This window comes from Haliotis cracherodii, unplaced genomic scaffold, assembly GCF_022045235.1.
Source record: "Haliotis cracherodii isolate W230 unplaced genomic scaffold, xgHalCrac1.p SCAF_23, whole genome shotgun sequence".
NCBI lineage: Eukaryota > Metazoa > Mollusca > Gastropoda > Lepetellida > Haliotidae > Haliotis > Haliotis cracherodii.
The window spans coordinates 2,533,721-2,550,524 of NW_027266279.1; the positions used below are offsets into that span (position 1 = coordinate 2,533,721).

A 16,804-nucleotide genomic window follows, 5' to 3' on the forward strand; every position below is an offset into this window, starting at 1 on the left:
AGATCCGTTCGTTAGTTATTCATTTGACCATTAACGTTATTTTGGAGTTAGAATGGCAGTATGTGAATCCCATGTGTAGTGTCCTCCACCGTCATTTTCCTGTAGTATGGCGTTAAGAGGCGGTGGGGTAGCCTAGTGGTTAAAGCGTTCGCTTGTTACGCGAAGACACGGGTTCTATTCCACATATGGTCACACACACTTTAAAAATGGCGTAAAACAATAGTCACCTATCATTGCCCACTGAACACAAACATGCAGCTGCTATCAAACACAAATAGATTTTGGCACTCTCGCAGACCATGTCAAGCACCCGCTTCTGGCTTTGTTGTCACGATTGTACCGTTATATCCCAAAGTAGAACGCCATGCATCCACTATCTAATGGCGGGGCGGTGATCAAACCACTGGCCTTCCGCTCTCCTGGCTTAACATCTATCCACAAGGCCACGGAGACCGTCATTAATCACAAACAAAACAACTTGATATTCAGTGATCATCTCTATTTAATCATTTGAAAAGCGGGTACGCACACGGACAAAGAAACTAATAATTGCTGCTGCATGGCATCATGAATATGCATTGCATCACTGTAGATTACCAGGAACAACTGTTGTTCTATGCTTGACCTGTGGAAACAAAAGAATTGTTTTGAACCCGGCACGACCCTGTTGTTGATACATTTATTCTTTGTGTAAAAAACGAGTCAGAATCAAAATTGTCTTTTTTACAAACAAATACTCACATATGGACAACAGGGCTTGTCTTGCTTGGTCAAGTTGCATCTCACGTAACAGAGGCCCTAGTCTGCTGCCACAAGTGGCCACCAGGTCGTCTACACAACTGAACGCTCTCCGGGCCATACTAGAAGGAAACCCATACCATTGGTTGAATATATATATATCATAAGATCAATTAAATGTATCACTCGAAGCATGCACCACGGACACTTAATGCCTTTGGACTCCGACTGAGATGCTTTTTGACGGAAGCTGCAGGCGGTTGAAGGTGAAGGCTAAATAGAATCAGGGGGGGAAGCGGTTCAGACCGTACCCGCACACAAACCGCAAGGTGAATTCCCCGAAGTGATATCACCATGGAGATATCCCCCAAATAGTGTCAGGAGGAGAGCCATCATGCCGTGGAAGGTGTGGTGAAGCTAGATGAGTTGGAGCTAGGGCATCCGTTTTGTTAGTGAGTATATAACAGTATTATTCCAGTGTGTCAGCTTAATGTGACGCAGCTCTCGGAGTTGACCACTTTGGTAAAACCCAAGAGTACGGACATGGTGCTGACAAACCTAGAAACATAAACGGGACGACCAAAAGTTTTTTGTCTCCTTTGTCATCCGTCAACGTCTCCAAAATGCCTTTCAAACAATTTGAGTAAAGGCAAGTTATCAAAAAAGTTCAATCGTTTTTCAAACGTTATTTCTATGTATGTAAAACATTTTCGAATACGACTGTGCTTGGGGACGTTGCAAGGCATTATTAGCGTGTTAAATATTTTACACCTTGCATCAAGTTTTAGTGTAGATTGTTATCTATGGACCGAAAGCGATATCCACGTGCGTTTTATGAAATGATGAAATTTCAGTATCCGAAATTAGAATGTTGCTATTTCATTCTGAGTTCTCCAAGATTGTGGAAATGTAGACCTTTTTAGTCATCAATCATATAACGTTAACGTTGACACACACGACATACACGTCCCTGACTTACACACATGACAAACACGTCCCTGACTTACACACATGACAAACACGTCCCTGACTCACACACATGACATACATGTCCCTGACTTACACACATGACATACACGTCCCTGACTCACACACATGACAAACACGTCCCTGACTCACACACATGACATACACGTCCCTGACTTACACACATGACATACACGTCCCTGACTCACACACATGACATACACGTCCCTGACTTTCACACATGACACACACGTCCCTGACTTACACACATGACATACACGTCCCTGACTTACACACATGACAAACCCGTCCCTGACTCACACACATGACATACACGTCCCTGACTTACACACATGACATACACGTCCCTGACTAACACACATGACATACACGTCCCTGACTTACACACATGACATACACGTCCCTGACTTACACACATGACATACACGTCCCTGACTCACACACATGACATACATGTCCCTGACTTACACACATGACATACACGTCCCTGACTTACACACATGGCATACACGTCCCTGACTCACACACATGACATACACGTCCCTGACTTACACACATGACATACACGTCCCTGACTTACACACATGACATACACGTCCCTGACTTACACACATGACATACACGTCCCTGACTCACACACATGACAAACACGTCCCTGACTAACACACACGACATACACGTCCCTGACTTACACACATGACATACACGTCCCTGACTTACACACATGACATACACGTCCCTGACTTACACACATGACATACACGTCCCTGAATCACACTCATGACAAACACGTCCCTGACTTACACACATGACAAACACGTCCCTGACTCACACACGACATACACGTCCCTGACCCACACACATGACATACACGTCCCTGACTTACACACATGACATACACGTTCCTGACTTACACAAGTTCTCAACTTACCTACACCTGACGGATGTGTCTTCGAGGTTTACACCACTATGTATTGGTGTTACGCAATCCATTATCTGCTGTCGGAAGTTCGACGGACATCCTATGGGCATTAAACAGTCGATAAAGCTTGTGTACAAATATTGATATAGAGTACTGGATTTCGGTAAGTGACTCCGATGAGATGATTGCACTTTGCTGTGAATGCATTTAGTACGTTTTCGAAGTGCTGTATTGTCACAGAAAACAAAATAAAATAAACTCCTTTTCATGAAAAGGGAATCTCCGCGAATACATTGATTTTAATGCCAACAAACACGGATGTTATGCTTACAAACAAAGAATCATTGTCGAATATAACGTGGGTTCCGAGCTAAGGGACGCAACTCTTCATGAGTAACCCCAGGTGTGATGAGAAGGGTGGAAACCACACTTACCGTCTCCTCCGCCATTGCTCGGACCTGGTTGATAAAGAGTGTACATATTATTGCAATCGTGCGTACAACATATTTGTATAGAATTTTGCACCACATATAAAATGATATCAGTTAAAGGTTATTTGGAGTGAGTGAATATGTTAATGTGGCCTTAATGTCGTATTGCAGAGATATTATGGTATGTCAATTTTGTTGTTGGACAAAGTCACACAAACAGAAGTTTACACTTTGGCTAAACCCCAAGAACGTATGTGGTGTTGACAGACCAATGACCATAGGGTCCTGTCATGTCTAAGGGAGATAACTCTGTAACTTTTATTGCCTCGTTCAGACACTAAGTCGTGCCAGTTGGGAGTGTTCTCCATGTGAAAGGAAGGCTTATACATTATTAGAGGAAACCGAAATACATGTACTTACATATGAAGCTTGCCTGGGTTCTGATTTGGTCCACATTGAACAAGTGGGCCATGCTAGCAAATTGAGGGTTATCCCGACAGTCTTCGGTTAAGTTGGAGATACGGTCCAAGCTGTTTGTCAGAGAACTGAAGGAGGATAGACAAATAGCTGCTCACGTGCATACAAATAATTCGTGTGTACAGATGGAAAGGATTAAGGGAACGGGTTCTGGGATTAAAGAAACATCTGTTCCTGAAAGTGCTAAAAAAATATAATTTGTTCTCAAGTTTTACCAAAATCTGGACATGCTGGTTGTCCCGAAGCCATTGGCTCCCCCTTGAGTATGATTTGAAGCACTAACTAATTTCAAAAAGAATCCTTCACCTGCACGCATAAGTTTGAGCCATCATTTCTGATTTCGAATACCATCTCACCTTCACGCCTGTTTGACACAAGTGTTTCCAGGTGACACATTTTCCTATTAGCTCACAAGCACGCCTGCGTGAGATCCGTGGCTTCAGATCAGACATTTTCACCTGTTAGCTCACCTGCACATCTGAGTGAGATCCGTGGATTCCGATCAGACATTTTCACCTGTTAGCTCACCTGCACGTCTGAGTGAGATCCGTGGCTTCAGATCAGACATTTTCACCTGTTAGCACACCTTCACGTCTGAGAGATCCGTGGCTTCAGATCAGACATTTTCACCTGTTAGCTCACCTGCACTCCTGTGTGAGATCCGTGGCTTCACAGCAGATAACTTTCACCTGTTACCTCACCTGCACGTCTGGGTGAGATCCGTGGCTATAGATCAGACATTTTCACCTGTTAGCTCACCTGCACGTCTGAGTGGGATCCAAGGCTTCAGATCATACATTTTCACCTGTTAGCTCACCTGCACTCCTGTCTGAGATCAGTGGCTTCACAGCAGCTAACTGTCACCTGTTAGCTCCCCTGCACTCCTGTATGAGATCCGTGGCTTCACAGCAGATAACTTTCACCTGTTACCTCACCTGCACGTCTGAGTGAGATCCGTGGCTTCAGATCAGACATTATCACCTGTAAGCTCACCTGCACTCCTGTGTGAGATCCGTGGCTTCACAGCAGATAACTTTCACCTGTTACCTCACGTGCACGTCTGAGTGAGATCCGTGGCTTCATATCAGGCACCTTTTACCTGTTAGCTCACCTGCACGTCTGAGTGAGATCCGTTGATTCCGATCAGACATTTTCACCTGTTAGCTCACCTGCACGTCTGAGTGAGTTATGTGCCTTCACATCAGACATTTTCACCTGTAAGCTCACCTGGACTCCTGTGTGAGATCCGTGGCTTCACAGCAGATATCTTTCACCTGTTAGCTCACCTGCACTCCTGTGTGAGATCCGTGGCTTCATATCAGGCACCTTTAACCTGTTAGCTCACCTGCATGTCTGAGTGAGATCCGTTGATTCCGATCAGACAACTTTCACCTGTTAGCTCACCTGCACATCTGAGTGAGATCTGTGGCTTCACACCCGGCACCTTACACCTGTTAGCTCACCTGCACACCCGTGTGAGATCTGTGGCTTCATATCAGACAACTTTCACCTGTTAGCTCACCTGCACGTCTGAGTGAGATCTGTGGCTTCATACCAGGCACCTTTCACCTGTTAGCTCACCTGCACACCCGTGTGAGATCCGTGGCTTCATATCAGACAACTTTCACCTATTACCTCACCTGTACGTCTGAGTGAGATCTGTGGCTTCATACCAGGCACCTTTCACCTGTTAGCTCACCTGCACACCCGTGTGAGATCCGGGTCTGAGTGAGATCTGTGGCTTCATATCAGGCACCTTTCGCCTGTTAGCTCACCTTCACACCCGTGTAAGATCCGTGGCTTCATATCAGACAACTTTCACCTGTTAGCTCACCTGCACGCCTGTGTGCGATCCGTGGCTCCCGATGACAGAACCTGCATCTGGGCGCTGATGTCCCCAACACTTGTTTGTATTGACATCATGAAGTCGTCCGGGCAGATGCCTTGTGCTTGCGTAGTCGTGACTGGTGCCAGGGTGGTTGGTGGTGCTCTGGTGAATGGTGGTTCTTCACCTAGATGTGCGTTATGAAGGTGACATTGACATACCAACTTAACACGGTATATGCCATAATGGTTCACCTGTGAACAGGTAGTGAAACAAAAACAGAAATGGCTGAGTGAGTGAACCAGTGAGTTGATGATTGAGTGAGTGAGTGAGTGAAGAAATTGGTAGTTGAGTGAGATGTTTGAAAAGGCCATTGATTTAGTGTGTGAGTGAGAGGTTGGGTGAGTAAGTGTGTTGGATGATAGGTGATAGGTGGATGGTTGTGTTGCTGGGTGGTTGGTTGGGTGTGTGAGTGGGTGTGTTTGCTGGTGGGTAAGTGAGTACGTATCTATTATCATTTTTTCAAAGTTGCCGCAATTCGCTGTGCTGAGTTGCGTCCCTTGGACACTCTTGAAACCTATGATTGAGGCCCCGATTGTGTTTCCAGGCACCATACCCGTACTCGTGGGTTTTTACCAAAATGGTAAACGTCTGAGACCTGCATCATTTTGGGCTTTCCTCCCACATTTAGTTGACGCACCGTGATATAACTGTAACTGTTCCAAGGTGCGTTAAACCCAACTCACTCACTCATACTGAAACCGCTTAAAGAGGTTGTTAGTGGGGGGATTCACTATAAAAATGCTCAAGTTCGATGCCCAGGTGAGCTAACATAGAAAATGTACATTCACTTACACATCTCCGAAAGATTTGTCATCATGTTCGTGAGGGCGGGGTCGGCTACACTTGGGCAACGTGCCATGTTTTTTCGGAGACATCTCACTGTTCTTCTTACTCTCCTAAAACCGTAAAAAGGAAAATTTATACAAACATGAAAGATTTCGTCATGTTTTATTATATCTTTAGGAAAAAGAATAGTTTATTCTAGAAAATACTGATAAAAATAATTTGGTATTAGATTTCACAAAAAAAGAAATATTTCTTCAATCTATGTTCTAAAACAAGATTCATCAGGAGATGACATATCTCCCCCATCTGGTGCAATTTGGATGTGGCGTTTGGCTACTTATACCCCCTTTTTGGCTCATTGCCTTTGGATACCTTTAGTTCAGTGAAGAAAAAGACAATATTGTTCAGTATTTTTGAAAATCGCAAATCATCAAAAGGCACCAGTTCCCCACCAGACTGGTCTGTTCATAAAGAAATATTCAACAGTTTTGAAGTTCTGCAACGGAAACGGAACACGGACGGATGGAAGGATGAAGAGACATGTTGATCGCCTAACTAGTTATTCCCCGTTTTACAAATGTCTTTGAAGTCCGCAAAATATGTCCGACATTCTCTTTTGAAATATGTGTTTCCTTATTGGCCCGCATTATGATCCTTCGTCTGTCAGCACCACACCCTCGCCGTGAGTTTCACCAAACCTATCACTCCTGCATCACTGTGGCCTTTCCTCCTATTTTAACTGACACGCCGATATATAACTCTGATAAAAGCGGCGCTAAACCAAACCCACTCACCCATTCTAAAAACAGCCACGAGATGCTGATTAATAGCAAGAACGTGTTGTATTACCGGCAACGAAGGTTACTGAGAGAGGAAGAAAGACGTCGGAGTCTGCGAGCGCATCTCCGAATGAGCCCCCTCCTTCTGGCGGAACAACCAGTCCCTCTCTTTGTGTCTTCTTCCTCAGAATCTATCTCCTCACCTGCATCAGGAGGATGACAATATAACATGATTAACAGATATAACACGACTGAGTGAGATGGATAAGCATTTAACTCCGCTTTGAACAGTATTTCAGTTATATCACACCGTTTTATCTACCCGTGCTTCCCGCCTTATATACTACTCAGAAGAATTTAGGGAGCTTCCGATTCTTTCAAATTAGTATAGTTAATATGGCATGGCATGAAAGGGGGGGGAGGGGGACACTGGGATTTTATTGAAAAAAAATATATTGTGCCCGAAAATTCTTGAAAAATGATAGGCTCCAGACTGTTGAAAAACAAGACTGTTTTTCTTTACAACACCTCTCATAGTAAAACTATAAAAATTGTAGCTGAACCTGGTCGGTCCCTGAGGGTGGCGCTGATACAGCTGGAATAGCTTACTGCGTTGCAAAATAACATTCATTCGCTCACTCTTCGTCTCATTAAAGCAGATTTATGTATAGGAGCAAAGCTTCATCTTGTTTACTCACATATATCGGAAACTACGTCATCATAGATAGATACAAATGCCCCTATCTTTTCATCTTCCGGACAGGTGGCAACGACTTCATCCATACAATCCAGGGCCCGTCCCGCATCACTGGGGAAAACACATCTAGATATTCAGGCCTGCCAAGCATCGTATCGTATAACGTATCTATATATCCAGGGCCTGCCTAGCACTAGTGGGGAATACATAACGTATCTTATATATCCAGGGCCTGCCCAACACTAATGGGGAATACAAAACGCATTTATATATCCGGGGCCTGCCCAGCACTAGTGGGGAATACATAACGTATCTATATATCCAGGGCCTGCCTAGCACTAGTGGGGAATACATAACGTATCTTATATATCCAGGGCCTGCCCAACACTAGTGGGGAATACATAACGCATTTATATATCCGGTGCCTGCCCAACACTAGTGGGGAAAACATAACGTATCTTATATATCCAGGGCCTGCCCAGCACTAGTGGGGAAAACATAACGTATCTATATATCCAGGGCCTGCCCAACACTAGTGGGGAATACATAACGCATTTATATATCCGGGGCCTGCCCAGCACTAGTGGGGAAAACATAACGTATCTTATATATCCAGGGCCTGCCCAACACTAGTGGGGAATACATAACACATTTATATATCCGGGGCCTGCCTAGCACTAGTGGGGAATACATAACGTATCTTATATATCCAGGGCCTGCCCAGCACTAGTGGGGAAAACATAACGTATCTATATATCCAGGGCCTGCCCAACACTAGTGGGGAATACATAACCAGCATCACTGCGGAAAACACATCTAGATATTCAGGCCTGCCAAGCATAACTGGGGAAAACGTAACTCATCTATATAGCCAGGGCCTGTCTGGCATTACTGGGGAAAACGTGCATAACACATCCATCTAAATCAAGGGTCTGCTAAATATTACTGGGGACAACTTCCACATCTATTTGTACTTAACATCAGCTTGTGGACACATTTTAGCTTTACATCTACATTTAGTATTGTGACAAGTAAAGGAATGTGGAAAAGTCCAAGGACTATCTCTCCTTCATATCAATATTCATGATAACTAGAAAAAACGATTTCTAGAACGATTCTGAAATTATGGAGATCTTAATAAAAATGGTGTCATTTCTTTATTCTTTAAATAGTTCGTCCTTTCTTTAGTGATAAGTGCTAAAATGTTTCAAAAGGAAGACACGTAATATTTGCGCGACCATATTGAAAATAATGAGAAACAAATATATATGCTGAGCTTTGATGAGAAAAAAGGGACACAAACAACCTGCAGAACTGTGGCAACCGGTCCGATGGAACACCCTGGCGATGTGCACTCATATGCTGGATAGCACACTGCTCTATCATGCCCATGCCACAAGTCTGGCCTTCATTCACTCTGGCTGTTAGAAAACGAAATTAGAATATCATGTAAGCTGAATATCAAGATGCAAGTAATTCCAAGAAAGTCTCATTACTTTAAGACTCTTTGTAACCGCATAGGCATTCACGAGGAACTCTCCTGGAAGATCATCGGGAGATGAAGAAATATTGATCAATGCTCACTATACCCGCATTTATAGTACACCTGCATTATAAAGTTCTGTCCTCACATCTTAGTAGAGTCCCAGGATATAACTGAAAGATTGTTCAAAACATTATACCTCACTCAGAGTTGATACGATTTATGAAAAGAAAATGTGGATGATAAGCTTTTTTTATGTTTCAGCCACGTTTTGATTCTCACATCCGTATCAAGAGCTATACATGTAGCTGTACAACTTAGTAGATGAGGATATATGTGCAGGTGGCATAAGTGACACGTCGGGGAACAAAAAACCCGCATTTGGAATTTGGAAAAGTGCCTTGTATAAATGTATAATATAATGTATATGAAAATAAGGTATTTGATTACTGAACACTATGGAATCCTGAGTTCCTATACACAGTGCATGAACTGAGAGTAAAGGAAGCCATCGAGGAATACCCAAAGGCTGGAAGACCTGCAGGAACACGTGACCTCAATACGTCACAATACGTCTTTTACAACCAGTAATGGTTATTTTCAGCATTAAACGCACTGAACACAGCCCTTGTTGAGGGTATTTAAACACAAGACAAGAAAGGTTGCATTGTCAAATCTCGATGTTGAGTTGTAACATCGGTTTCAAGCAATTGTTGAAGGTGAGGGATATATGATACATTAGAATATGCCCACATGTAGCATAATTATATGGCAGTTGGTAACCTGGCATTAAGCTTCTTAACGCAAGTTATGAATCGATGAATGTGGAATCATACATGTAAACAGAAATCATAAGATCTGTGTGTTAGTTTAACGCCACATACGGTTATCACAGCTAAGTGACAGGGATCGGTAAATAATCAACTGGACCAGACAATGATTGATATCATGAGCAATTGCGAAAGACGCAATCGGGATACGATAACATGCAACAACCAAGTCACAGAGCCTAACCATCCAATCCTGTTCGTCACTCTTACGACAAGGGGCGGTCGGGTAGCCTAGTGGTTAAAGCGTTCGCTCGTCACGCCGAAGACCCGGGTTCGATTCCTGACATGGGTACATTGTGTGAAGCCCATTTCTGGTGTCCCCCGCCGTGATATTGCTGGAATATTGCTAAAAGCGGAGTAAAACCATACTCACTCACTCACTCTTACGACAAGCATGGTCGTGAAGGCCAATTCACGTGGAAGAAGCACTAAAAAGAAGAATTGATTCCCACAAAAGTTTCTTGTGAATATCTTTTGTCATAGTTTTGTTTACAGATAACGAGAGATGTGAACGTGAGCACGTAGTTTCACCCTGATCGTATTCACTAACCATTTCCTGTATATAATTTCTTTCCTCCAATCATGTACAGATGTTGCAATTTCCAGGGGCTATCATGGTGAGTTGACTCCGCTGAGCACAGTAGTTGGAGGTATATCAGTTATAGCGACAGCTTCACCCAACCCATCCCAACAACACTGAATGAAAATTGCGACAATGGCAAACGGGCATCTCTGTTATTTGGGAAGTTCGGGGTCGATGCATCCTTGGTCGTTGAAGCAGACATAACTACCACCTTTGAAAAACAAACTTTCTACGACTTTAAGTCATTCTCTCAGCAATAAGAAAGTATAAGTAGCTTCGTACCACCAAATCATTATTTGATTCCAGCCAACTCAGTCTGTTCCATCTTCCCTTCATCAATCTACACGCGTTGTTCACTGGCAGTGAGCACATTTGGTAATAATAGCCGTAATTCCTTCTATTCGTACATATTGTTTGTCAATTCACACAGAACTGACAAGGTAACAAAACGTACCGGGATGCAACTATTATTAGAAAAAAAACACACCAGTGCGTACTTCGATCTTATTTCAAGAAGATTTCTGATTCATAGTTTTTGCAGAAACCTCAGGTGAATCAATGCTAATATTATTAAATTGTTCTGGAATTTGCTTAACATCTGAGAAATGTAAAAATATGTTACTAAGTTAACTCTAGTTGTTCTATTTTTGTTCAGATACATTGTATGTACATTTATTATGTGAATGAATGCTTTTAAAATGTGAAATCTGCTTCATTTAGGAAATGATATTTTAAAAGATGTTTGTCATCCTAATTCAAAAAAGATATAAAAAAACATATTTAATAAACTATTCAGATCTAAATCTGTGTAGAAAATATTTCCCTTGATCGTAAATTTACAATGTAGTATTCGGTTCTCCTTGTCCGAGTCTGCATCAGAGGATACATGTTTGTTTTAAAAATAAAATTTTATAAGTAAGTTTGAAGCTGATTTAAACCTTTGTCTTATGCAGCATTTATGGCTTGAAAAGGGTCTATGGATTTTATTTCGTGATGGTTGCTTTTAAATCTACATGCGCTCCCCTTCACTACAATGCGTTTAGATTCAAGTTTCGGTTTCATCTTGCTCCCTGTGGGCGGTCGGGTAGCCTAGTGGTTAAAGCGTTCGCTCGTCACGCCGAAGATCCGGGTTCGATTCACAATGTGTGAAGCCCATTTCTGGTGTATATTGCTGGAATATTGCTAAAACGGCGTAAAGCCATACTCACTCACTCGTTTGCTCTCAACCAGATATATTTAAATTGTCAAATATTTGATATACCCTGAAAGAAAAAAGAAACGTCACTTCTGAAAATACTGATAAAACTTCACAGACACTGGTAGTTACATGTTCTGTGGTCAATAAACTCATTTAACGTTCTAATGCTTCTTTTTGTTGCCTTAAAGTCCACTTAACAATTGAGTTTAAAATGAAGTGCTTTGCCCAAACGCAGCCTACAAAAGTGCAATGGGACTCAGTTGCGAAAAGTCTTGTCAAAAACAAGATGCACGTGCATATCGTGGATGGTATGTGTATAAAAGACGCCCAAAAATGTTAAGCTGGCTTTCGTTATTTCGATTCATCAGCCATGCCAAGATTCTAAAGGAAATGAGAGACAACAAGCGATCGGAAGACTGCAAGCAGGCCAGAGTGCACAGGTCGTTACAAATGCATTCAATGTCAACGTCAGAACGATATATTGTTTGAAACATCGCCACAACACGACCAACACCACCGACGACCGACCGCGTCGTGGTCGTCCTAGAGTCACTACTCCCAGACAAGATCGGTTCATGATACCCCAACATCTGCAGAACCGATTCCGAATGGCCACTGAAACAGCTTGGCAAACCATTGGCAACCACCAGCGTGTCATCAGTGATCGTACAGTCCAACGTCGCCTAACTGCCAACAACATCTCGTGCCACCATCCTGCTTGTGTACCCATCCTGAGAGATCGTCACCTACAGGCCCGACTGCAATGGGCCAGACGGCATCAAAATTGACGTCAACAGCAATGGAGAAGAATCATCTTCACTGATGAAAGTCGCCACTGTGTTTCAGCGAACGTTATGCTGATGCTTGTTTTATGGAACGAGGCCCGTGGGGCGGCCCAAGCATCATGGTTTGAGGTGGAATCGGACTGAACCAGAGAGTGGGACCTGTGGTCTTTCAGAATATTGGTCCAGGCAGGGGTAATGACATCACAGCTCTCCGCTACATTGACCAAGTCCTCAGACCCCATATCGTGCCTTTTTTGCCCGTCATCAAAACCACACCTTTCAGCAAGAAAAAGCCCGTCCCCACACTGCCAGAGTCACCGGGGACTTCCTCCAGCAGCACAACATCCAAATCATGCCTTGGCCTGCCCTCAGTCCGCATTTGAATCCCATTGAACACTTGTGGGATGAGATCCAACGCCGACTTAACGACGTACGCCCAAGGCCGACAACTGCAGCAGAACTGCGTGTAGCGTTTCTGAGGATATGGGCCCATATCCCAATGGCCTTCATCAACAGGCTAGTCCACTCCACGCCCGTGGTGGACACACCAGGTACTGATTTTGAACCCCCCAGCTGTGATGAATTCTGGTGCCTCCCCAACTTCACAATTCGCAAAAACATTCCCCAGACTGTTAATTTCATGTGGGTCAAACACTGACTTTCTCCGCTGTCTTTACTTACATATATAAGCATTTAAAAATAAAGATATTTATATGATACATCCACATGACGTTTCTTTAGCCTTTCAGTGTAGATCGTCAAAGTCTTGGGACTGTAACTATGTTAACCATTTGGTTTCACATTGTAGGTTTTGACCATCCGGAATAGGCATTCTGCAAAAGAAAACTCCCCCCCCCAACCCCAACCCCAACCCCTTTGAGATAAAAATATATAAAGACAACGTAACCTTGTTTGTGTATCATCGTACCCCGGTGGCGTGTATCGTTACCTTTGCTTTCACGCACTGGTTTGTAGTTTCGAGATTCGACTGTTTACAGCCAGACGGGATATTGTAGGAATTTTGGTGATGGAGATGTTAAAAGACTCTTTGACGCAAATCTTGGCAGTTGTCGTGTTATCAACTCCTTCAGTGGGTTATACAGGTTCATGCGCATCCTCGACCAGGTGTTAACAATCAATATATAGAGGATATTTAATTTGTTTTCTCATACCACTTTTATCTCATCTCGTGAGATAAAAGTGGTATTTGAGAAAACACATTGAATTTTCTATTTATTATATACATGTTTTATTTTTATTACTTGCAATTTATATATATTTTCGAAAACAGTGTCTGATAAATTACTAAGTTCTCCCTGTCGCACCTTAACCACCGCCGTATAAAGGGGGTTTGCGAAAAGAATATAGTTCGTGAATAAAACTAGCCCTAGCTGTTAATATATGTTATGCGAAATATATTATTTCATATCGAGTATTAAGTTGCGTGGACATTTTTGTTTGTCATAATTAAACATTCCTGTTAAAATGAAAACAGAAATCATTTTGAAACAGCGATTATGTTATTGGCGTAGGAATACATAAACAGTTAGTACTGTGACCATGTCGAACGATCAGCTGAGCGCTCTCCAGGCTTACAAAATCCGCCAAATTTGATCAAATGTTCTCACAGATAAGTATGAAAGTTGACATAAACACATTTATAGAACCCCGAACATTTTAACTGAAACATTGTTGCTTGCTATCATGAATTAAATTAGGAAAGTTCAATTCTCGGAAAATTCAAGCGGGCGCTTCTCGCCTCGGCGGTACGTCTCGCTGTCGCCAGTTGTGCCGAATGTCTGGTGAAGCATGCCCGACGCAAGAGTGATATTAATATTGCCATAGATGTTATTTCCAGACATCAGACTCGTCAAAAAGTTCCTGGGGTCAGTTGAAGAGAAGCTATGCACCTGCGGTTTAGACAGTCGGCATCTGACGTAAACGTAATGTTTTGATTCAGGAGAAAGTAGTTCCGGTACCCGGTAACTTTTTTATATCACTCACTAGTGACTGATAACTTGATCTATCGTCACTGATAAATTCCAGTATTTCATTCATATGTATATAATAAACACCGAGACTCGCCCAGGTATTACACCTGTCACTTGAGCTTGAATTCTTTACATGTTATGAATGTTACCATCCTCAAACAATAGGAACATTAGGAGATTTTAAAAATGGCCCAAAACAGTTTCTTAATTTTCGTAAAATAGAAGGCAGTTTGTTTGTCTGTTTGTTTGTCTGTTTGTTGTTGTTTAACGCCGCACTTGGCAATATTCCAGCTATGTGACGGGGGTCTGTAAATAATCGAGTCTAGACCAGACAATCCAGTGGCTGATACCATGAACATCGATCCAGGCAATTGGGATACGATGACATGCATCAACCAAGTCAGCGAGCCTGACCACCCGATCCCATTAGTCGCCTCTTACGACAAGAATGGGTTGCTGAAGACCTATTCTACCCTAGATCTTCACGGGTTAAGGCAGCAGAAATAGCACTTACCCAAAGCAGTCATGACGACGAAAACCAAACAGGACTTCATGTTTCGAGTCTGTTGCCAGCTCTGTACACAACTGAGCTACTGGTGCCGCCAGAAAGTGACACTCATTATATGATGTTAAAATTATTAACTCATATCCGGAGTTCAATCAAGTTTAATCATTTCTGACATTAAAACCATGGTCCAAACCAATTTGGAAGGATAGAGTTATCAGTAGCATTTCGGCAGCAAATAGTGATGTCACCTTACCCTTTGATTCGCGTGATCATTGTTTCCCTTTCTGTTTCAACATATAGGTAAATGGGAAGGGGCGTCAATCGCGATGTTGTAATCTGTCTACTTGGGTCTTTGTGAAAGTACTGGCCTTTCTGGCTGTTTCTGGGTTTAGTTAGACAGTGGGCGTAACGCCTTGTTTCCTGTGGTAGGCGTGTTCATAGTCACTGCAGTTTGAAAGTGTTTTATGGGAACTTGGGTTTCTCTTGTCAGAGTATGGGTAATAAACAAAACTGATTACATGAAACAGGACAGGGAAATATGCTTTATGATTTCACATTGTGGGGTGAGAGTAATTATGTTATCAATTATTACCCAAATGTGTAAATAGTGTGTGTAAATTGTGTCACACTCGGATGCTCTGTCCCAAAACTATGGATCCTCTCTATATGGGATGATGGGATGGTTGTCCCAGAACTTAGTCATGGGTCTTCTGTGTATGGTAAGATTAGATGAAATGGGGTTTAACGTCGCGTCCAAGATTATTGCAGTTTTATAGCGACGTGCATGCACATGTGTGTGTGTGTGTGCGTCTGTGGTTTCTTGGACTAGTTCTTGTTCTTGACGAATGTCGATTTTGTAGTGCCAGTCCACTGAGATACCATGCCGAAGTGCACAATAATACCCCACTTAGACGCAGTATACTGACTCCGAGCCGACCAGTCCTTGTTTTAGCCCCTTCATGCCGAGTGACGCGGCCTGGATTCGAACCCCGGACCTTCCGCTATGCGGGTTGTCCCAGTTCCTAGTTAGGGACTATCTGTATATGGTTATGAGGAGTTCAGTGTATAATGAAAGCAAACGCTCTCAAACAGTCCCTGTTAATGTATTTATCTACAGGACAAAACAGCGTGTATTGAGTCTTAAGCAAGTATTGTTGATGAGTGATTTATGATATAAGATATATGAGAATATGTCTGCATGTAACATAACCATATATAGTGATTAAACAGTAGATGACCTGGGGTGAGGCTACTTGAAGCCAGTTATGAATGAACGAGTGTGGAATCATAAAAAAGCGTTAGATGTGTGTGTTCGTTGTTTAACGCCACACCCAGCAACATTCCATCTGTATCACGACAGCCTGTAATAATTAATAATCCAATGATTGATGTTATGAACATCCACCCACGCCATACACGCCAAGTCACCAGGCCGAACCATCCGATCCACCTAGTCGCCTCTTGCAAATAGGATAGGTTTCTGGGGATACGTTCAAACATATAGGGGACACAGTTACAGCCAGAGTTTTACCTGTAGGGAACATTTATCTCTGATTTCATTGGCTAGGATTTTGAAATTCAGTCTGTAGATATCTCGTTCAGAAGAGTGATTTTGATTGTTAGTTGGTTTCAAGCTCATTAGCGAGAGTCACTCTGCGCTAAGTTGGTTTTGCAGATGATGCTACCACTTTCCAAACAAAGCTATGGCGGCGAACGTTATT

At 42.8% G+C, this 16,804-nt stretch overlaps 1 protein-coding gene across 1 annotated transcript; it reads right to left on the reverse strand.

Annotated features, from left to right (window-relative positions):
- Window positions 1-494: 494 nt before the first annotated feature.
- LOC139471670 (uncharacterized) lies at window positions 495-15,165 on the reverse strand. The gene is made up of 11 exons (XM_071254116.1): window positions 15,090-15,165; window positions 9,012-9,126; window positions 7,707-7,816; window positions 7,079-7,211; window positions 6,236-6,339; window positions 5,390-5,567; window positions 3,499-3,623; window positions 3,082-3,105; window positions 2,657-2,747; window positions 742-860; window positions 495-625 (listed from the first exon to the last, which is right to left on the reverse strand). The coding sequence occupies exons 1-11, from the start codon at window positions 15,127-15,129 to the stop codon at window positions 615-617; spliced, it is 1,050 nt and encodes a 349-aa protein (XP_071110217.1). The 5' UTR covers window positions 15,130-15,165; the 3' UTR covers window positions 495-614.
- Between the last annotated feature and the right edge of the window lie 1,639 nt (window positions 15,166-16,804).

Excerpts from the sequence above, each read along its gene's own strand:
- LOC139471670 (XM_071254116.1), bottom strand. The coding sequence starts at position 15,129 with ATGAAGTCCTGTTTGGTTTTCGTCGTCATGACTGCTTTGG. Across the intron at positions 3,624-5,389 it reads GATCGCACACAGGCGTGCAG|TTCTCTGACAAACAGCTTGG; the intron begins GTGAGCTAACAG and ends ATCCTCCTTCAG. Across the intron at positions 861-2,656 it reads GACACATCCGTCAGGTGTAG|TATGGCCCGGAGAGCGTTCA; the intron begins GTAAGTTGAGAA and ends GTTTCCTTCTAG.